This window comes from Bos javanicus, chromosome 17, assembly GCF_032452875.1.
Source record: "Bos javanicus breed banteng chromosome 17, ARS-OSU_banteng_1.0, whole genome shotgun sequence".
Lineage (NCBI taxonomy): Eukaryota > Metazoa > Chordata > Mammalia > Artiodactyla > Bovidae > Bos > Bos javanicus.
Genome location: NC_083884.1, coordinates 70,566,697 through 70,588,639, shown reverse-complemented (window position 1 = coordinate 70,588,639; position 21,943 = coordinate 70,566,697). Strand labels below are relative to the sequence as shown.

Sequence of the window (21,943 nt, the reverse complement as noted above, 5' to 3'; positions counted from 1 at the left end):
TGAGTCTCTGGCCACTTCCTCATAGTGGGATCATGGGTCACTCACTCAAGTTCCCTGAGCCTCAGGCTTCCTATCCGCAAAATGGGGCTGATGCATCTTGTTTTCCTCAGAGCACTGTGGGGCAGAGTTCTGAGAGTACTCTGAGAGCCCATGTTCTCAAAGTGACCCCTCCAGGATGATGTCTCAGCACCCTGTTTTCTAAACACAGCAGACTGAGAATCAGTTCCTAGTTCATGTGGAGACACTGAGGAGGGTTCAGGACCCACTGACTCCGAAGGGGCAAACCCAGGTAGATTCCTGGGTCCACACTGACTCCGAAGGGGCACACCCAGGTAGATTCCTGGATCCACCATTACCTGTGTGGTCTAGGGCAAGTCTTTCATTTTCTTCAGCGGTAGAATGGGAACATCTCTTATCTTGGAGAGAGGCTGTGTGTTACACCGTAAGCACTCAATAATCAGATCCCTTCCTTCTTTCTTTGTCGCTGCTCTCCAACCCAAAAATTGCCGGTTCCCAGAATCCACCAAAATATCTGCGATGTGGCTCAGAGAGGTTAAGGCAGTAGCCTGAGGTGGCACAGCTAGTTTGGGCTTAGAATACAGATGGCCTGGCTCCGGGTCCAGAGAACTTCCTTCAAGCCTCTAAGCCTCATCACTTATTTTCTTCAGCAAGTGTTTTACACCTACTCTGCCTAGAAAGGCGAAGGTGTGTAAGTAGAAAGACCCGGCCCAGAATTCCGTGCTGTGCAGACTTCGAGACAGGTGCTGCTATCCTGGGTGTACCTATTAGGAAACTGAGTGTGCTTAACTAAGGTTCAGAGAGACCGAGTGACTGGCACCAGGACACACAACCAGCAAGCAGAGGTCTCGAATTCGAACTCGAGTCCTCCCGCGGTGCCACGCCCGGAAGCCCCCGGGCGCGCGTGGCTCCGCGAAACTAGGGCGCGCGGCGGTGGGAATCCCGAAAGGAGTTGTAAGCCGGGCCCGTTCATTTGCATGCTAATACCCAGAATGTCCCCCCCCCCCCCCCCCCCGCCCCGCACACCGCTTCTCTTAATGGAAGCGCTCAGTTTGGAACCGTGGAAAGTTTGGAACACATACTTCGTTCCCTCTTTGCAACTGTGGGAACTTCCCGCCCGCACACGCTGTGCCTGTAGCCCAGGGCTCCAAGTCGGGCTCCCTGGCGGCAGTCGCCGGTTCTTCCCGAGCAGACGAACCTCTGCGTCCAACCCGTGCGCGGCAGCATCTCCCGGACAGCCGGGGACAAAGCGTCCAGGCCCGCCCGCCGGGCTCAGAGCCCGAGCGCTCGGCGACTCGCTGGGCTGCGGGCGCTGGGGATGCTCCCGACCTCAGGAAGGCTCCTTGGAGCCTCCTGTACCCCCATTTCCCTGGGGAACGCGGGGATGCCAGCTCCTGCCCACCGCCCTTGCCTCTGTTGTCGCCTCCCAAAACTGGTGACTTTCCACTCCCTAGGGCACAAAGCTTGGCGTGTGGCGGTTTGGGGGAGAGGATGGACGATGGCCTCGTATCCCCAGCTTTCCCGGGCTCGAAGCCCCTTCGGCTCAGTCAGTGCGCGGGGTCCAGAAGGAGCTCCGGCGGTTCGGCCTGCCCCCAGCGAGGACCCTGGCCCTCTTTGGGTTTGGGAGTGGGGGAGGCGGTCGCAAGCGACTTCTGGGGATTTCGCGCATCAAAGGGGGGTGCCGAAGCGTAGCCGACGCCCGCTGGACTTACGGGCGCACACCGCAGGCTGGGGGGCCCGGATCTGCACCCCCTTGGTCTCCCCCCTCCCCCGGCCCTGTCCGCTAGCCGCCACTCTTGGCGGGGAGGGAGGGGCAGTGGGAGCTGGTTTGCTGGCTAGGCGCTTCGTTTGCATTGGTCCGGGAGGGGTGAGACTGCAGCCCCCGGCCCCGTGGGCGGGGTGGGGAGGCGGGGGCCGGACGGGGGCTCAGTCTGCGCTAGCATTGGCGGAGCAGGGGACTGGGGAGGGGGGGGCAGGAAGCGGGGGGGAGCGGAGCTGCGAGGGGGGGTGTATAAATAGGGAAGGGGGGACGTGCATCCTCGGCTGAGTGAGGGGGGGGGCGCTCGGCACAAAGAAAGTGGAAAGTTTGCAGCGCGGGGAGGTCCGGGCCAGGGATCCGGGTGCGCACGTGCAGGGCCGGGGGCACCGAGGGCCCCCCACGCCGAGCTCGCCGTTTCTTTTTTTTTTTCTGCAAGCGAGGGGGGGGGGTGTTGTTGGTATCGCCCCCTCCTTCTCCTCCCCCCAGGGGTGAAAGTGCAAGAGGAAGTGCAGCCGCTGCCATCTTTCCTCCGCTCCGAACACACGGAGCCCGGGGCCGCAACGCAGTCGCTCAGCCGCCGTCTTCGCTCAGCCCGGGAAAGGGCCCGCCCTGCCGCCGCCGCTGCCCGCCCGCTCCAGCCTTCGCTGCCGACTCCGCCCGCCAGGCTCCGGGATCCGGCCCGCGCTGCCGCCCTGGTGCGCGCCCCGGCGCCGCCGCCGCCTTAGCCTTTTGTTTCCTCCGCTCCGGCGCCCCCGCCCCGGCTCGCGCTTTGCAGGGGACGCAGCGCGCGCCCCCAGCGGGCCCGGGAAAATCCGCGGCGCGCGCGCGCGCGCCTGCGCGACAGACCCCCCCCTCCTCCTCCCCGCGCGCGCGCGCCCTCTTGGCTGCGCGCCGGCGCCGCCTGGCGGGCGGGAGGGGAGGTGGCAGGCGTGTTTGCGGGAGGGGCGCACCTCTTTGCTCGCGTACCCCCCCGGAGGTAGAAAGAGAAGGGGAGGCGGGCGGGCGGAGACGAGAGAAGAGTGCACGATCTGGCAGGGGTGGGGGCAGCTATGTGGGCGGTGGTGCGTCCTGCCGTCTAGACAGTCCGATCCGGGCAGGGGGCGTGTGCGCTCGGCGCACCTGCGAGATTACAGAGCCCCGGGCCGGCACGTGTGGGGAGTATAGACACGTTCGCTGCGCCCCGCTTCTCGCTGCCTAGGGGAAGGGAGTGGGGCGGGTAAGTGCGGCGGCCCGGCTTGTGGGGAGGGGGCGGCGGCCATGGAGCGAGTGAACGACGCTTCCTGCGGCCCGTCGGGCTGCTACACCTACCAGGTGAGCAGGCACAGCACGGAGATGCTGCACAACCTGAACCAGCAGCGCAAAAACGGCGGGCGCTTCTGCGACGTGCTCCTGCGGGTGGGCGACGAGAGCTTCCCAGCGCACCGCGCGGTGCTGGCCGCCTGCAGCGAGTACTTTGAGTCGGTGTTCAGCGCCCAGTTGGGCGACGGCGGAGCTGCGGACGGGGGCCCCGCTGACGTGGGGGGCGCGGCGGCGGCCCCGGGCGGCGGGGCTGGGGGCAGCCGGGAGCTGGAGATGCACACCATCAGCTCCAAGGTGTTTGGGGACATACTGGACTTCGCCTACACCTCCCGCATCGTGGTTCGCCTGGAGAGCTTCCCTGAGCTTATGACCGCCGCCAAGTTTCTGCTGATGAGGTCGGTCATTGAGATCTGCCAGGAAGTCATCAAACAGTCCAATGTGCAGATCCTGGTGCCCCCTGCCCGGGCCGACATCATGCTCTTTCGTCCCCCCGGGACCTCGGACTTGGGTTTCCCTTTGGACATGACCAACGGGGCAGCCTTAGCTGCCAACAGCAATGGCATCGCAGGCAGCATGCAGCCCGAGGAGGAGGCAGCGCGGGCAGCTGGTGCAGCCATTGCGAGCCAGGCCTCCCTGCCTGTGTTACCTGGGGTGGACCGCTTGCCCATGGTGGCCGGACCCCTGTCCCCCCAGCTGCTGACCTCACCTTTCCCCAATGTGGCATCCAGTGCTCCTCCCCTGACTGGCAAGCGAGGCAGGGGCCGCCCAAGGAAGGCCAACCTGCTGGACTCAATGTTCGGGTCCCCGGGGGGCCTAAGGGAGGCAGGCATCCTTCCGTGCGGCCTGTGTGGGAAGGTGTTCACTGATGCCAACCGGCTCCGGCAGCACGAGGCCCAGCATGGGGTCACCAGCCTCCAGCTGGGCTACATCGACCTTCCTCCTCCGAGGCTGGGTGAGAACGGGCTGCCCATCTCTGAGGACCCTGACGGCCCTCGAAAGAGGAGCCGGACCAGGAAGCAGGTGGCATGTGAGATCTGCGGCAAGATCTTCCGTGATGTGTACCATCTCAACCGGCACAAGCTTTCCCACTCGGGGGAGAAGCCCTACTCCTGCCCCGTGTGTGGGCTGCGGTTCAAGAGGAAAGATCGCATGTCCTACCACGTGCGCTCCCACGACGGGTCCGTGGGCAAGCCCTACATCTGCCAGAGCTGTGGGAAAGGCTTCTCCAGGTGAGGAACGGCGCACCCCCACCCCCCATGACTTGTCCTAGCCCCCCTCCTGGAACAGCCAGCTCCTCGCCAGCATCTGGGGATTCACTTGGCCTTGTGGGGCCACATCAGGTTTGGGCAGAGGGTTTTAACGATGCTGACTTTTGAGATGGTGTGGTCACGACACGCTTTCTCTTGCCTCGGGGGACGTTCTCTGGCACTAGGCGGGCCCTGCTGCTCTTCCTCGGGGCCTTGTGGGAAGGGGCCGGCTGTGGCCACAGCCACCGGGCCTCACCATTCTTCTCCCTGGGCTCCCTTTGTGTTTCCGGCACCAGGCGAGGGGCCCCCTCTGGGGGCGGGAGGCCGGGCTCCTCCAGCGACTTTCCCCGCTTGAATGGCTGCCTGGCTGCCGGGGGAGGGACTGAAACAAGTGCCTCTGGGACGGCGTAGGACCCCACCCCCACCACTGGCGGTCCTGGGCCAGGAGACCCCGGAATCAGGGGCACGGAGTTGGGCACCCAGAGTCTTCTGAACAGCGAGATCTTTGATATGCTCTGACCTGGTGGCTCCAGAGCCTACCTGAACCCACAGATCCCCTTTATGTGCACTGGACAGAGGGGGAAGAAGGGCAGGATGTCTTTTTAGATCGACTTTTTAGTGAGACTGATAAGGAACTTGCAGACTTGTCTGCCAGCAGAGGGTTGTTTTTCCTCTTAAGAGGATATTCAGAATAAAAGGCTGGTTTTAGCTTGCCTGGGCTCTGAGGGCCTTGTGTGTCTGAACACCGCCATGCAGAGAACTCCCTCAGAGGGGCCCCAAGCAGGAACCAGTCATACCGGTCAGGCAACCCCTGCCCACCTGCTCTGTCGGGCATCTGGTTTACCAGCCCAGCTGGGGACTTAGGGCTCCATTCCTTGGCCTCTGGGGACTGAATTCCATCCGGGTGGCATTCATTGGCTGCTGTGGCGGGAGAGGCTGGGGGAGGGGAACATGGAGTTTCTAAGGGGCTTTAGTCCGGACAATGAAGCACACACAGCCCCTCCCGGAAAGGCTGCAGCAAGGCAGCCTGGTCTCATTCTAAAGCCCTGTCCTTGGGACCTAGAAATCACGGAGTGTCTGGGGGTGGGGGCGGGCAGACAAGGTCAGAGACAAATGCTCAGCTCATTCCCTTCCCCCTCTAGAGAAAACCGGGCCACAGAGGCCTGGGCCTCAGGAGCCAGGGCTGCGAGCTGACTTTCCTTTGTCGTGCAGGGGTAGAGGGGGAGGTCTGGCCAAGCTTGCAGCCCCTGTTCTCTGGAGGTCTTGTTCTAAAGTCTCTCTTGGTCTCTCTTTTCCAGGCCTGATCACTTGAACGGACATATCAAGCAGGTGCACACTTCTGAGCGGCCTCACAAGTGTCAGGTAGGGGCCGGGCCGGGGCAGAGAGGGAACACGAGCCCGCTGGCGTCTGAGCGGGCCTGCCGGCTGACCGCCGCTGTGCACACCTCCCTCTGCCCCCTCCCCCTGCCCCCCTCCCCCTCGTCTGCTCTCCTCCTTTGTTCTCCCCCGCCCCCTCCCCCCAACTGCTGATGTCCCCTCCCTTCTGGTTGCTGGGTCCTGGTTCCCACCCGTCTCTGTCTTCGCTCTGCTGCTTGGCTGTCCTCTCCTGGCGTCTGCCAGTTCCTTGGATGGTGGGCCGCAGGGCACACGTGTCGTCCTGGGGTACTGGCAGCCCACCGCGTCCGACTTTGGTTCCCGGCGGTTCGCAGGGGCCACCGTGGGCAGAAGTGATTTCGGAAGGGCTCCTGGTGGCCCGGCCCGCACCGCTTCCTCTGTGTGCCTGGCAGCCTGACCCGGCTTGGCGCTCCATCTGGGTCCCCTCGGCTCAGGCACCTCGCGGTGGGGGTGGTGGCAAGGAGGCAGGGCGCTGGTGCTCTCACCTCTGCACCGGCACCTGCTTAACCTGTCCCGAGCCACGTGTGCGCGCAGCCAAGGGCTTCTGAGAACTGGAGAGCGAGGTGGCTTCCTGTCCTGGAGAGCTTTTTGTGTAGCAGTAGGTAGGGGAGACTGAGCCAGATTCTCACCCTTGGTGTGTCTGCCTGAATGGTATCTGGGTGCCCTGTGGTGCCCAGAAAACCAAGCTTCCTCTCCTGGCCATTAAGCAGTCCTGTGTGGGTGGAAAACACGACTCTCTCTTTTCCTTGGTCATCTTCCCTTTCCTGGGCCGAGTTCTCACCATCTCAGGCGTGAGACAGTTGTGGGGTGACCTGCTTCTCTTTATCCTGTTGGTGGCAAGGAGGGAGTGCTCCGGGGAGACCGACAGGGAGGGCTGGACGTGCTGCAGGAGGGACGGGGAGCCCCAGGGGGCCAGGCATGGCGGCGGTCCTGCAGGCCTGCCGGGATGCATGTGCGCTCGCTGCCTCCTCTCTCTCTGACTCTCCGCTATGGAGCACGTTCTGACGCCCAGGTAGTGTGCTGAGCAGCCCAGCAGAGCAGGAGGTGCCCAGCGGGCAGTGGGGGCGTGCCCGGTGGCCTGGGGGGGTAACCTGCACTCTCTGCCCTTTTTCCAGGTGTGGGTTGGGAGCAGCAGCGGCCTGCCGCCCCTGGAATCTCTTCCTAGCGACCTGCCATCATGGGACTTTGCCCAGCCTGCTTTGTGGAGGTCGTCCCATTCGGTTCCTGACACCGCCTTTTCCCTTTCTCTAAAAAAATCCTTCCCAGCCCTTGAAAACCTGGGCCCGGCACCCTCCAGCAACGCTCTCTTCTGCCCAGCCCCCCCGGGATATCTGAGGCAGGGCTGGACGGCCTCTGAGGGTGGCCGGGCCTTTACCCAATGGCCTGTAGGCTAGCCGGGCCTCCTGAGAAGGTCTTCTGTGGTGGGGGCAGCGGGCTGGACCTCCTGCTCCTGGGAGAGACCTGTCCACTGTGCCCAGCTCCTCCTGGGTACTCGGGCTCTTCCCCAGCTCAGGGACCCCCATGTGGGGGCTGCAGGGAGCTCCTTCCTGGGCCCGCCGCGGTCTCCGTGTTTCTTTCAGGGCTTTCGGGCCTTGTTTCCCCCCTTTAGCTGATGGTACCCTGGGTGTCTGCCCCTGCCTGGAGGCCAGTGCCTCCCCTCCCCTGATAGCACCTCCCTGAAGCCCGGGGTTTCTGGAAGGGGGCCTGGCCTCCTCTCCTCCTACCCTGGGAGTGAGTCCTCCTCCTGCTGGCCAGCCCGAGCTGCCTGCTTCCCTTCCACTCACACAGGTCCTGCTTTCCTTGCTGGCTCGTGAATTAGACGGTTGTGGTTTTGAGTGTCATTCATTAGCAGGTCTGCTCAGGAACTAGACTAACCAGTAGCTTTACCTTGGGTCATCCTGACACATGGCTTTGGGGCTGATAAAGCGGTTGTAGACCCTCCCCCTTGGATCCCAGTGGTGTGTCCTTTAGCCCCCTTGGGCTCTGTGGGAATAATAGGAGTGATGATAAAAGTTTTCATTCTAACATTTGAGGCTTTGTGTGTTTTGTCTTTGGTCTGTGTCATAACGCTGACCTCACGGTCTCTTGGTGTACGTGCCTGCCCTGCCCTGCCCTCCGACACACACACGCTCACAGGGCCGTGGTCCCGCCTCCAGCCCCACAGCCAGAACCCCCCTGACGGTGACCTGGCAGGTGAAGATGTGCTGCCCCTTAGGCTTAGGCTGGCCAGCCAGGTGTGCCGGGGCTGGGTTAAACAGGGCAGGGGAGTCTGTTTTGCATGGTGTGTGTGCTGAAAGCATCGGAGGTGAAGAGACGGCTCGCTGGGAGTTGGTTCCTGGGGCCCCTGGCAGGGCTGGGCACGGCCATACCTCTCGGCCCTCCTGGTGCCAGAGAGGCAGCGGTTACGGGGACTGATGCCTCAGCCTGAGGGCAAAGGTCCTCCGAATGCAGGGGCATGGAGGCTCAGCCTGGCGGTGACACACCAGTTTCCCTGGGGTTTCATAATGCCCCAGCACTGCTCATCTGCACGTGCTGTGGGCTGGACCTTCCCCCCACAGGGAGTTCAGCCTGACACCGAGAGGCTGGAACAGCTCAGACCTCTCCTGCTGCTCCCCGTGGCCCCACTTCTCAGGGGCTGGTCGGGGGTGGGGTTTGGGCTGGAGGGATAACTCATTAGGAACTGAGGTGGGAATAAAGGAACTGACATCCTCCAGAAGGGGGCCTGCTGGGCCCCCACATGTTGCCCTTAAGACTTCTACCCCGAGGCTGCCAGACTCGAAGGCCACCGGCGTAGGGTGTGCCCCGGTGTCCCTGCTACCACTTGGGCCCCATTCCCAAACTGCTCAACCCTTGGGAGTCTGGGACTTTTGGAAGTCTGGGATGGGGAGAAACTGGTAGGGCGGGGAGGGAGCCTGGCTGGGGCTGTGGGTTGAGTGGTGACGACCAGAGGGGACTCAGGCTGGGGGGCCCTGGCCGGTGTACCGCTGGCAACAGCAGGCTGCCTGCACGCGGGGCTGGGGCCAGGCGGCCGTCCCAGCACCACCGGGCCGGGGTCCTGATCCTGGCATGGTGCCCTGCCTTCTGCCCCTAGGACAGGGGCTGCCTCTGTCTTGAGTGGCCCCAGCCTGGAAGTTCTGGGCACCCCGTCTTTGAGATCCATCTCTCTCAGCCTTTCTGCTTCTTTTCCTGAGTCAAGTAGCCAGGCCCTTTATGCTCGCTGTTGTGTGAACTTCTGGCAGGCCTGGACTTGGGCACTTTCTCAGTTCCTCCAGAAAACCTCTGGTTCTCCGGCCAGAGGGTCAGTGCTGGCATAGAGAAGCCAACCACCATTCCAGCGTGGCTTTGTAACACAGGAAACGTTTTCACATTTTCTTTTTCCAAGTAGCAGATTTACACTCCTAATGATGCTTACTCAGGCTCAAGTTAGCTCTCATCCCTTGAGAGATAATCAGTGGACGACGGGGTGGGGAACCTCAGCCTGGTCTGCGATTTCAGTTTTGCTTAGCGAATCCCCTAGACGGATAATCCACTTGCGGATAATTGAGGTTTGGTTGTCCATTATCTTTTGTTAGCAAAGCGTGACAGGTAGTGTTTATAAGGACACGTCCCAAAAGAAAGTTGGCAACGAGGCTTCTCCCTCACCTCCCTCTGGCGGCACCCTCTTCCAGAGAGCACGGAAGGTGGAATCCTCAGTGTGCGTTTTCAGCTGCGTTTTCTTACACCTGGTCCGTGGTTGCTTCCTTTCTTGAGTTGTGTTGTGTGGTGTAGATTACACTGCCCTCGTCACGGGATGGGTGGTCCTCGGTCACTTGTCTAGCAGAGCCAGCTCTCACCCCTTCTCCCTGAGGTGTCCACAGCACCCCTTATCCTGGTTTACAGTCTGGTGGGCTGGGTGAGGGAAGAATTCTGTTTCCCCCTACTGAGGCCATGAGACCAGACACCCATGATGCTTTCTGAGTCATGTGAGTGCCCAAGTTTCCCTGCACAAATCCTGTCACCTCTGTCAGGATAGCCTGGCCCCCAAGGGCACTGATAAAAACTACCAACACCTTTCACCAGAAGACACCTCTGCTGAGGCTGGAGGTGGTCAGAGCATGGGCTCGGGCCGGCTCTCAGTCCAGCTGCCCCAGGTCCTCGCGGGACCTCTGCCTGCCTGCCTGTGGGTCGCGGAGGGTGGGAACACCCCAGGCTGACCACGGAGGGGAGGGCCCTGGCCCAGCAGTAGCTGAGCCCTCTGCTTTGTGCAGGTCACTCTCAGAACTTAGCCCCTCATTTGTCACATGAATCAACTCAACATGTGAAGTAGGTGAAAGCAGTACAGTTGACCCTGGAACAACGTGAAGGTGAGAGCGCTGACTCGGGCTCAGATACACACGCACAGCTTAGCAGTCGGCCTCCTGTCCATGTGATTCCTCCTTGTCCAGGCTCCTCTTCCTTGGGTTCGGCTGATTATAGGTGCTGTACCACCTATCACAGTATTTACTAGTGAAAAAACCTGCATATAAACGGACCCTTGCAGTTCAAACCCTTGAAAACTGTTCAAGGGTAAGCTGTATTTTATTAGCGTAACTTGTTCTATTCACATCTGTGACATTTGTTTAAGACATAACGGCCAAGAAGAACAGAGGCGGTCCTGACACACACATCTGGGGCCGGGGTGGCCACCTCGGCGTCTTCTATCTCCACAGCATCTCGCACGTTTGTTTCTCGCTTTGATTGTATAGTGAAGCAACAGATAAACGCTGTACGTGGAGACAGTGTTCAGACGCTTACCTTAAGGCCTCGGGGGTCTCAGGATCTGTTTCTGTTCAACGGAGACTGTGGGAGCACCTCCATTCTAGCCAGTTGATGGGGGTGGCCCGTCTTCAGTGAGTTAATGTTCTGTCTGTGATGACCTTAAAGGTGAATGTTGCTTTCTCTTATGGTTCTAAAACAGTAAACACACACGTAGGGAGAAAAGAAATGAAGTCAACCTTGACTCAAAGCTGAGACATATGCATGGAACCAAAATAATTTGAAGGTCATCAGATTGAACCCTCAGGGCTTTCCCGACATTCCGTGACCTCTAGGGCTCTGTGCAGGCCCCGGCTTGGGCGGAACGCTGCGGGTAGATCCAGGACTGAGACTGAGTCGAGGGATCTGGGGAGCTGAGTGCAGCTCCCAGCTGGCGGGGTCAGGGCACAGCCAGGCTCGAGGGCCACCGTGAGGTACTGCCTGCCACTAGTACCTATGAAGGCGGAGCCTGGGCCTGCCTGGCACAAGGGGCACTTGGCCGGCGCAGGCGGTGCTGTCCCGGTTGGCACCAGTCCTGGGAATTCTCCAGATGCCCCCCAGGAGCCTCTTGGTCTCTGCTAATTTTCACATTCGCGCAGTTGACGCTGTCCTTTCATGGGCTGCTTTTTCAATGCAAATGCACGCGAATGTTATGAAGAGTAATTTCTGTTCTATCCTGCCTTTCCTTCCCATTTCCCCGTGGCCGCAACTGTCACTTTTGAATAAATAGTGAGTAAATGGAATTCTTCGTGTGAGGCAACCAGGGGAAACCCAGGGTGGAGAAGGTGAAGACTGCTCTATTTACATGCCAGCAGCTCTTCTGTAAATTCACTTACAGCCAGGGCAACGAAAGTCAGTTCTTAAATGTTCAAGAATGAAAAGTGCCTAGCTCTTCGTTTTGCAGAACTCAGCCTGCCATGAACCGGGCGTGTCGGGGGCCAGTGGGAACCAGTGATCCCAGCTCAGGGGTCCCGTGGGGAAGACTGTGGGGAGCAGGAGCGGCTTGCTCGGCATCTGGGCAGGAAGCCTGGGCCACCTGCCGAATTCTCTTTGTACAGGGAGTTCCTGTGTTGGTTGGAAATGCTTTGTGGCACGATGTGCTCAACGGGGAGTCAGGTGTGGGGCCAGCTTTTACCTCACCCCGTTCTCCTTTCTGCCCTCAGACCTGCAATGCTTCTTTCGCCACCCGAGACCGCCTGCGCTCCCACCTGGCCTGCCACGAAGACAAGGTGCCCTGCCAGGTATGCGGGAAGTACTTGCGGGCGGCGTACATGGCAGACCACCTGAAGAAGCACAGCGAGGGGCCCAGCAACTTCTGCAGTATCTGTAACCGAGGTAATCGCCCTGCTGTTTCCTCACGTCGGGGGGCGGGCCTGCGCCCCGCCTCAGGCCCCACTCTGCACAGCCACCCCTCCCGCCCACCCCACTGAGCGGTGAACACCTCACCCTCAGCTAGCTGTGTGTCGCCCTTTCCTTTCCCGTCAACTTGGGGAGCTTGGAGTGGGAGCTCCCAGGAGGTCAGCAGGCGGGGACAGAAGGAGAGAGGTGTTTCCCAGGCTTGAGGCCCATGACGCACCTGCTGCCCCGGGGGCAGGATGGATGCGCTGAACCACTGAGGTCTGTGGCAATCGTGAGACCCCCGAGAGGTAGGAGAGAGAGAGACCGACCCGAGAGCCGTGCCGGCTGAGTCACAGGCATACGGGTGAAAGTCAGCAACCAGGTAAAGAGCTCAAGTCTGTAGGTAAACAAGGGCCGGAACTTTCTAGCATAAAAATCCAGACCCGGGCAGACTGTGGCCTTGACGAGGGCAGAACATGGCAGGTGCTCGGAGCAGGGCAGCGTGCTCGCGGCCGAGGTCGGCCTGGCTGGCGTCTGACTGTCGTGTTGGGTGAAGTCGCCTCTGCCGGGCCCGCCGGCTGCCGGAAGGGCTGAGGCTCGTGTTGTCTGAGGAGGAGGCTGTGCCGTGTCTGCTGACGGAGTCGGCGCGGCTGTCCGGCGTGCGTGAGGCAGCTTCTGCATGGTGCGCTTGGCTTGGCTGGGAGCGGGGGACAGGGCTGCGAGTCCTGTTTCCTGGGACGCGCTGGTTCCAGTGCTCCTGGAAGTCCTATGTGTGGCTTCACGGGCTGACCACTGAGCCAGGAGGCGGGGGACCCTGGGTTTCGCCGGCCCCTCCCACCTCACCTTCCTGTACGACCTTGAACTCTCCCTTCCCCTGTGTCTAAGGCTCAGTCTCTTCATCTCTACAAGGGGTTGAGAACACCCCTTTGCCCACATCACAGGGCTGTTGTGAAGATCCCGGGAGACGGGGCGGGTGACCGTTCTCTGGGCCCTGCAAGCCACAGCACACTCGGGAGGCCCTCCTTTGTCGCTGTGTCGGGAGACACAAAGCTCTCTGACACTCTGGTCCTGACCAGGCACAGCACCCCTGCGGTCCTTGGCCGGGGTCTCTGAATCCTGTGGAGGGTGCCTGCAGAGTAGCCAGGTGTTCCTGCTGCCCTGGGCTGGGTCCACCCCCCACCAGAACTGCACACTTGGGGTTTGCCTTGAAGGTTGCCAGATGCCGATGTGTGTACCACCAGGAAGTGCTGTGGAAGCGGGCAGGTTGGGAGGTGGTCAGAAAAGCTGTGGAGGCATCCGTCCTATTTTCTGCATGTCCGTAGAGGGCAGCGGGGCTGCCCGGCTCCGGGAGGAGACGGTTCCTTGTCTGGCTTCCTCTTCACGCCCCTGATGGCTCAGGCCCGCTGCACTGTGCTGCCAGCAGGCACTCTGTCAGGGTTTCAGAGTTAACGTTCTCAGCCTCAGAGTCGGCATCGGAGACCAGAGGTGGGAAACCAGTGCACGCGGAGGAGGATGCCAGTGAGGAGACTGAAATGAAGCCTGGATTACAGAGGCAGGGAGATGGGGTGGGGGCCCAGGGCCACAGCCCCTGGGGACCCTGCTCAGGAGGAAAGAAGAGCTGAGAGCAGCGGGGAGCAAGAGGGAATGCTAACCCAGTCAGGAGACAGCTGGTGTGGCAGAGCCAGCAACTGCTGAAAGTCAGGCTGTGTTTGCCCTGCGCTGGTGAAGAGGACTGGGCGGCGGCCACAGGCCACGTGGCTCCGGTGGGTGGGGGTGCTGGTAGAGTAGAACCAGAGCCCTCCTTCCCTCAGAAAAGCCCCTGGATCTGGACTGTAAGCAAAGCAGCTTCGGGTCCCAGCGTCAGAGCAGAAGTCCTATTCCTCTAAGAAGAGAGAAGTCCAAACCACCCTGGGTCCTCAGAAGGAAGACAGTCTTGGTCTTCGTCAGAAGAGAAGAAGCAGGGTTCTACCTTGGACTCATTCCTTGGGCAGAAATTCCTTTCCCCCCACAAAAAGGAAGAGGAAGGCAGTTTTTCCAGGAAGAGGACGGGCCACTGGGACATGGAGACCCTGGAATCAGATCACAGGGAGCTCTGGGCTGACCTATCAAAGCTGTGACGCAGGTGCTGCCGCAGGAATTAGGTGGATGTCCTTCTGTCTGCGATGGACCAAGCGGAGGGTCAGCCCGCCGATCAACAGGTGAGGCTGGATCAGGTCGGTTTCCAGGTGTCTTCTGATAGCCTGCAGTCCCAGCAGTCCTTGAACAGTCAGCTCTACTACTCACCCATCTGCCTGTTTGCAGCCACACAGAAGACTCTTGCCCATGAAGAATGGGAGAGAGCAGATCCCACGCTGGAGACAGATGATCTCGTCTTTGAGCTGGAGACACATCGGGACATGGGCCGTCCCATCTTAGAGGAGATGAGTCCCAGCAGGGGAATCGGATGGCTGCAGAAGCCGGCTCCCTCACGTTCGAGTTGAGGAAGTCAGCCAAGTTGAATGGTGGGGACGACCTGGTGTAATAATTGCCATGCTCTCCCTTCTTCTGAAGTTTCTGTGGTAGGCCGTGTACACGTGCGTGTATCCTGGGACGAGGGGGAGCACGTTGGGAGTCTCCCTTTGACCGTGACCGAGACAACATTTGCACCCACGTGTCACTGCTCCACGGGTAGGGAACGCCGTCGCTCCAGCCGGAGGCGAGCACACACATTGTCACCAACAACAGGTGTGCCATCTCCTGGGCCGTGCGGACACAGACCTGCTCAGAGCCCTCTCCAGCACAGCTCAGCTGGGCGCGGCCCCACCAAGGTGTGGACCAAGAGAAAGCAGCCTCTGACCCCCGCACGGATGTGGAAGCTGTGAGCAGAGGGTTTGCCTCCAGAGTGGGAAGTGCACACACCAGCCAAGGACATGCCGCAGAGGCCCAGTGGCTTCGTGGCAGTAAACTCTCTGCCCCTGGAGCATGGGAAGGTAGCCCGTCGGCGATGGGGGTGTCACCGGTGTGCTCGAGCCCCATCACCCCAAACCTTGTATCATGCGGCCTCTTTGGTTCTTGGTTAGTCAGTGATGGACAAGCAGGTGAGTTTAGAATTCCGGCCAAATGTGTCTGGCTTCAAAGATGTGTTTGTGGAAAACTCAGCTTTCAACCCAGAACTTGGCTGCTGAGCTGCCGTGTGTTTAAATTCTGGGCTCTAGGTGGCAGCTGTGGATGCTGCCTACCACCCACCACGTGGCTTTGCTATAGATAGTAAGCAGTCAGCAGCTGGGGCAGAGTCAAGGGGACCCAGCCACGTGGTCCCCAGACTGTTTTCCAGGAAAACGCAGTGAGCTTTCATTGAGCATCTGCTGTGTCCCCAGCACAGCTCTTCCCACAAGGAGTAGATATAATAGCTCCTGGGGCTCCTTCCCACCTCTTCTGTCCCTCTTGGCTGCCGTGGCCCTGTCCTGGTGTGCCAAGAGAGTGGTTCGCTCCACTTCAGAGGCCCCACAGGGATGAAGAGACACAGACTGCCTGCTGAAGCAGTGTCATCATATCAGCAGAAGTCTGATATTTCTGCTGCCTGCCAGGGCACAGGGCTGAGGTCCTCCATCCTGTGGGCCTTCGCTGCTCCTTCTGACCACAACCTCCCTCGAGAGAGTATTCCTGTGGGACCCTTGGAAGCCAGTCTGTTCCCATGCTTGGCCGCAGGCAGACCACCCAGTCACAGCGCAGGACAGCATGCTCTACTAGGCAGGGCGGGACAGTAGCATCCTGTCCCGGAGGATTTTCATCAGGAGAGGAAGCCCAGTTCACCGTGTCCCCCATTTCCCTCCAGAACCACAATTGCTACCATCGGGAGCACGTTTGTTAAATGAGATTCTACAAAAACCTGCCTGCCAGTGCAGGAGACCTGGGTTTGATCCTTGGGTTGGGAAAATCCTCTGGGGGAGGGCATGGCAAGTATTCCAGTATTCTCGCCTGGAGAATCCCATGGACAGAAGAGCCTGGTGGGGGTCCTACCAGTCCATGGGGGTCACAGAGTCAGACACAACTGAAGCAACTTAGCATGCATATGTGGCAGAAAAGTGCAGGAATTTAAGTGGTGGTAACTGAGCCTGTTGCACAAAGCCCGGGGATGTTTCTGGGTCCAGGACCAAGATGCAGGGACCATTAGACAGTCTGCCTAGTGGTGAAGGACTGTGTGATGCATGTGGTCCCCGGACTGGGTCCAGGCTCTGCCATTTAGCAGCTGTACCTGTGGCTGTGAAGCACAGCATGATACACACAGTATGCAGGGCCTGGCATGCCTCTGTCACTGGCTGAAGGTGACCTTTACTGAACAATAGTTCCAGCAGCATTTGAAAGCCAGGCCAATCCAAGCATTTTTAAAACTAGTCTCAGGGACTTCCCTGGGGCTAGAACTTCATGCTCCCAATGCAGGGGGCGGGCCCTGGGCTCGATTCCTGGTTGGGGAACTAGATCCCACATGCTGCAACTAAAGATCTCGCAAGCCACAATGAAGACAGAATAAATAAACATTAAAAAAAAACCCAAGTCTTGTGCACACGTTCACTGTACTCTCCAGCCACTGGCCCATTGGTTGTGGGCCCACTGCTACCCTGTGGCTACAATTTAACGAGAAAATGGAAGTACCCAAGGATATGTCAGCTGCCTCTGGACTGAAGGGATACCATCAAGGCACTAGCACTGCACGTGGGTCTTTTGCAAAGTTTTGGTTCCTGCTGAAGGCACTTCCGGATCCTTGGCTGTAGGGGGACTTGATGTCACAGCTCCTTCCCGTGACACCCCAAGTAGAGTTCCTTTGGTCCAGCCAGTTCCATCTCCCAGGACTCATCGCTGCTGCGGAAGCGTCTCAAGGCCCAAAGTGACCTCGGAGCATCTGAGTGGGGCAGCTCCCAGATGGCGGGGTTGCCTCTCCCCAGTAAAGACAAGGACTGTCCCTCTTCCTTCTTCCTTAAGTGAACCTGATGGATCCTCCAAAACCTAACCAAGAAGACCACTGTGAATGAGAGATGACTGCAACCCTCCGTTTAAGACAACTTCCCATTTTCATTGTTCCTCAGAAGGTCTAAACAGTCACTAAACCCAGTCACTCTGCAGGTGAGAAATGAGCAGAATAGAGCTGGTCCTGACCATCAGGAGAAGGGGGACTCCGGAGGCGCTTCTTTGGGACTTCATTTTGCCTGCGTCCGGTCTCTTGTGCAGATGGTTTGCCTTCGTGTTAGGCAGCTGGAGTCCCGAGGCTGCCCTGGAGTCCCTTGTGTTTTCCTGACTGTGTTTCTAGTCAGGTCCCCGCAGCTGGTGTGGGGCTGTGAACCATCCGCTCTGACCACTGGCCCCCTTGAGGCACTGAGCGGTCTGGAGGCAGCGGGCCTCTGGCCCTGGCAGGAGTGGGATCTCAGACCCTCCCTCCAGGCGGACTCCACCGCAGCCTTGCAGGGCAGGCTCTGCAGAGATGCCGACTCAGGACGGTGCCGCCGCCCTCCTGAGCCTGGCGGTGGCTCCCGTGGCTGTGGTGCTCTTGAGCCAAGGAGGGCCCCTGTTAGAAGTGCTAGCCCGCGCGGCCAGAGGAGAGGCGAGGGGGAAGCAGAGAGAGGTGTCTGTGTGCCGGCCGCGGATCTCATCTCCTTTTGTCTTGTTTAGGTTTCTCCTCTGCCTCCTACTTAAAGGTCCATGTTAAAACCCACCACGGTGTTCCCCTTCCCCAGGTCTCCAGGCACCAGGAGCCCATCCCGAATGGGGGAGCAGCGTTCCACTGCGCCAGGACCTATGGCAACAAAGGCAAGCGACCCCTTGCTCTGCACTTTGCTTCTCTGCGCAGACTGTGTTGTGGGGGCGCTGGGCCGGGCGTGGGGAGGCGGGAAGGCGGCCGACTTGCTGGCCGCCTCGAGGAGGCGGCTCGAGATCCGAGTGGCAGTGGCCTCCAGGACAGAAGTCACAGTGGGGGTCTCACTGCAGGGCACTGCCGAGATCCAGCCCCCGCCTCCTCTTCCCCAGCCCTCCCCCCTCGCTCCTGGCCAGTCCCCACACCTAGAGCCCTGAGGGACGCCCCCGGCCCAGGCAGGAAGAGGAGCCCTGCATGATGAGCCTCTGGGCCTGTCCGTTGCCTGTGGCCCTTCCAGGAGGGCGTGGTGCTGCGGCTGAACGCTTTCTTCTCCTTTGAGCCTGTGGGCAGGGGGAGCCAAGGGCTGGCTTCCCCCTCGGCAGGGGCCTTTGGCTGCTGTGGGCAGCCCTTTCCGGAGAGCCTCTGGCCGCGTTTGTGAGATGCATGGCGCTGACTCCGACTCGGTTTGCGTAGAGCTCCCTAGGCCCCACCTCCACTGGTTGATTCCGGTTGTTCCGCGGTATTTCAAGTTGTGGTTGCCTTGTGGGTGATGCCCAGGCTTGGCAGAGGGCAGAGCTGGCATGCTCCACACTCCCATCACAGACCTCCCTTCCCGGCATGGCGCTCTGAACCCAGACAGGAAGCTGCTTTTGGTGGAGGATGCCCGTGTGGGCCGGGCAGGGCAGATGAGCAAGGGCTGTCCTAAGGCCCGGCTTGTCCCGGGCCCTGCGTATGGACAGCAGCCGATGGAGTTGTTCAGTTCCTTCTAAGCTGTTGTGCTTTGACCAGTTGGCCCGGAAGGCTTCTGGCAGGCGGAGGCGCGGAGGGCAGGGCGTGTGTTCGCAGCGTCGGGAGAAGGACCGGCTCAGCCTCAGCGGTCGATGGGGTCTGCCTGGGTCGAGGAGCCCACGGCTCTGGTTCTGCCTTGCTAGGGCGCAGCCAGTTTGGTGCCGAGGTGAGGTCACCGACATACCTGTTCAGCATCATTACCACAGCTGTTTTACCCGCAGAGGCACCTGAGAGGGCGCCTAGGAGTTGGGCTCTTGAGTTCTCCGGTGGAGACAGTGGAGGCCCCCTCTCCATATTCCTTGAAGCAGGCTAAGATGGCGGTGAGCGGTTCAAGTGCGCCTGCGTGGAGAGTCCGCGGCGACGGAGGTCAGCGGCCCCAGGCCCTGCTGCCTCACCCCCCCGTAGGCACGCCGGGCTCCCCGACTGACCCGCTGCACTTCCGTGGGTTCTGCTGGGCGGTGGCTGGTCATCAGCTGCCTTCCACGAGTCTGTGAGCTGGCCCCTGGTGACCCCCTCCAAGGGGGCGTCCCCAGAGCCCGGCCTCACCCGCCCCTCTGTGTTCTGTTTCCTCCTAGAAGGTCAGAAATGCTCGCATCAGGATCCGATTGAGAGCTCCGACTCCTACGGTGACCTCTCGGACGCCAGCGACCTGAAGACGCCCGAGAAACAGAGTACCAACGGCTCCTTCTCCTGCGACATGGCGGTCCCCAAAAACAAAATGGAGTCTGACGGCGAGAAGAAGTACCCCTGCCCCGAGTGCGGGAGCTTCTTCCGCTCCAAGTCCTACTTGAACAAACACATCCAGAAGGTGCACGTCCGCGCCCTCGGGGGCCCCCTGGGGGACTTGGGCCCCGCCCTCGGCTCGCCTTTCTCTCCCCAGCAGAACATGTCTCTCCTCGAGTCCTTCGGGTTTCAGATCGTTCAGTCCGCATTCGCCTCGTCTCTGGTCGACCCCGAGGTCGACCAGCAGCCCCTGGGGCCCGAGGGCAAGTGAGGCAGCCAGACAGACGCTGCGTCCCTGCGGAGACAGCCGCTGGGGACGGCTGGGAAATGCTGTGAATGCGGAGGGAAGTTGTGTCTTTGGGTTCTGTAGCTGAGAAGATTTTTATTCGTTTTTAACTACCCCCGCTCCAGCCCTGTCGCCCCCACCCCCCACCCATCCCCCAATGGTCTTTAGAAATAGATTCTCATCTGATACTCGGCAGAAATAACCTACAAGACCCGGTATGGGATGAGGGCAAAAAACACTACACGCGGGCTTCCCGGGGGAGGCCAGGGCCGGTTTCTCCAACGGGCAGCCCCCGGTGCTCGTCATTCTCAGTGGCCCCAGTCCCACCCCCACACCTGACAGCGTCCTGGGACCTCAGAGAGTCCAGTCCCCTGCCCTCCTTCTCCGATCCCTCATCCCCCCTTCTCATATCCCTCCACAGAAGCCACAGTAGGGTCTCTACCCACTTACACAAAGCTGATGCCCAACTGTTTTTAAGGAAGCTGGAAGCCCGCAGCAGCGTCCCGTGGACCGTGGGGGCAGTGCCCTCTGAGGGCCCCTCTGAGCTTGACATTTGACCTGGAGGGCCCCCACCCTTTCTCTGAGCCCTACCTGAAGGCTAGCATTCTGCCACTAGGACAGGCTTAGCATTGAGGACACTCCAACCCCAAATTCCAGTTCTTCTGTGATTTTTTAACCATTCAACTTGCTGTTGGGTTTTAATTCTCTAATTATTATTATTATTATTATTATTTTTTAGGACCAGTCGTAGTGAATTGCTACTGAAAGCTATCCCAGGTGATACAGAGCTCTTTGTAAACCGCAGTCACACTTTAGGGTTAGGATTAAAACTTTGTTTAGATGTACCATAATTAACTTGGCTAGTTGATTGTTTGAAGTCTATGGAAGAAATAGTTTTATGCAAAATTTTAAAAATGCCAGTCTGGTCAGGGCGGGCGGGGCTCTCTGTGCTGTTGGAGGGAGGCAGAACGAGCGAGGGTGGACATCATGCACCGTGGTTGTATCGCACGGGAGCAAGCCCGGGTCAACCCTGTGACGTGAACTGACCTGATCAGACTGTATTAAAAACATTAGTACATTACATTACTCTGCCTGCTGTCCTGACTCTGTTTTTTTCAGCTATGAGGGTCTCTGGGACTGGGGGATGGGCATCTGAGCCCCTGCACCCGTATGCGGTCCCGGGAGGCCTCTCTTCCACTGGGACCGACAGGTGGGTGCTTCCCTGCAGACTGGGCTGCCAGCGTCCACCCACCCTCTCCCCTTTGTCTTCACTGCTGTCTGCCCCAGACCCTGAGGTCACAGTGGTGCCCAGGATACACTCATGGAGCTTGAAGGGAGAGAGACGGGTAACCAGGAAGCAGACTTAACCACAGAGTCCAGATAAACATCCAAGGTAGGAGTAGTGACAGCAGGGGAGCAGGTGCGCGCCCCAGGCCCGTGAGAGGTGGATGCCACGTGCTGGGGAGCAACTGAGCCCAAGCGCCGCAATCGCTCATCCTGAGCCGTAAGCTGCAATCACCAAGGCCGCACCCTAGCTCGCGGGCTCCACAAGAGGAGCCGCTGTGATGAGAAGCCTGTGCGCTGCAACTAGAGGGCAGCCCCTGCTCCCCACAGCTAGAGAAAGCCTGTGCAGCAGTGAAGGCCCAGCGCGGCCAAAAGTGAATAACAACGTGTTAAAAAGGCAGCGCACAAAGGGACAGGAAGACGGATGGAACCCCGGACATCCTGAGGAACCCCAGGGAAGAGGGAAGTCCCAGAACTCAGAAACAGCATCTCATCTCCAAGCAGGTGGAAAGGAAAAGTGTAACGATGGGAGGGAAATAGACACAGACCAGAAGTAAACGAGGCGCAAAGTGATTTAGACCCACGTTAATATCAGTAATTACATTGTTCTGGCTTAAAGGTAAAGACTGGATTTTTTTTTTTTTTTCTTTTTTAATGGAAATAGAGTTGACATGCGTGATGAGAGTTTTGGGTGTACCGCATAGCAATCTGTGTATCATGAAACAATCACCAGGATAAGTGCAGTAACCACCTATCCCCATACAAAGTTATAACATTATTGACTGTTCTTTACTATGTATATTACATTCTTTGTGGCTTGTTTTATACCTGGAGGTTTGTACCTCTTAATCCCCTTCATCTATTTTGCCCCCATCTCCCATAGCTGGATTTTCTTTAAAAGCCCGAAGCATCTACATGAAATTTGGGGTAAGTGGCTGGGCTCTGTGGAGTGTGTGATGCAGGCTTTGGGCCCTTTGGGGTGAGTGTCAGAGGAAGGACAAGGCTGGGAGGGAGCCTGAGCTGAACCCTGGGCCTAATTCTCAGCACAGCCTGTGAGGTGGGGTCCATTACTCCCCCTCCTGCAGGTGAGCAGATGGGCTGAGAGGTGGAGGTACCGCTGCCCTGCCCCCAGCACGCCCTCGCCCCATCACATGGGAAGGGGCGCCGGCAGGATTCACACTCAGTTCTGTCCTCTGACTCCAGGGCCT

At 59.5% G+C, this 21,943-nt stretch overlaps 1 protein-coding gene and 1 long non-coding RNA gene across 5 annotated transcripts in view; one reads left to right on the top strand and one right to left on the bottom strand.

The window, feature by feature from the left end:
• The first annotated feature begins 2,677 nt into the window (after positions 1-2,677).
• On the top strand, positions 2,678-20,537 carry PATZ1 (POZ/BTB and AT hook containing zinc finger 1). 4 transcript variants are annotated; one of them, XM_061385413.1, is made up of 5 exons: positions 2,688-4,305; positions 5,622-5,685; positions 11,655-11,826; positions 17,473-17,610; positions 19,018-20,537. In XM_061385413.1, exons 1-5 carry the CDS (start codon positions 3,035-3,037, stop codon positions 19,434-19,436), a joined length of 2,064 nt encoding a protein of 687 aa, XP_061241397.1. In that variant the 5' UTR covers positions 2,688-3,034; the 3' UTR covers positions 19,437-20,537. The 4 variants fall into 4 exon arrangements, with proteins under 4 accessions (XP_061241395.1, XP_061241396.1, XP_061241397.1 ...); XM_061385411.1 differs by lacking the exon at positions 19,018-20,537 and having other exon boundaries at positions 2,678-4,305; positions 17,538-19,011; XM_061385410.1 differs by lacking the exon at positions 17,473-17,610 and having other exon boundaries at positions 2,694-4,305.
• Positions 7,835-21,943, bottom strand: part of LOC133229106 (uncharacterized) — a 42,580-nt gene continuing 28,471 nt past the window's right edge. The window contains exon 3 of the long non-coding RNA XR_009730481.1: positions 7,835-10,645. This is a non-coding gene — a long non-coding RNA (uncharacterized LOC133229106). The remainder of the gene's footprint in view (positions 10,646-21,943) is intronic.

Bases quoted from the DNA above. Each gene is read 5' to 3' on its own strand.
- PATZ1 (XM_061385413.1), top strand. From the start codon at position 3,035: ATGGAGCGAGTGAACGACGCTTCCTGCGGCCCGTCGGGCTGCTACACC. The intron at 4,306-5,621 runs GTGAGGAACGGC...TCTCTTTTCCAG, and splicing joins TGTGGGAAAGGCTTCTCCAG to GCCTGATCACTTGAACGGAC. The intron at 5,686-11,654 runs GTAGGGGCCGGG...TTCTGCCCTCAG, and splicing joins AGCGGCCTCACAAGTGTCAG to ACCTGCAATGCTTCTTTCGC.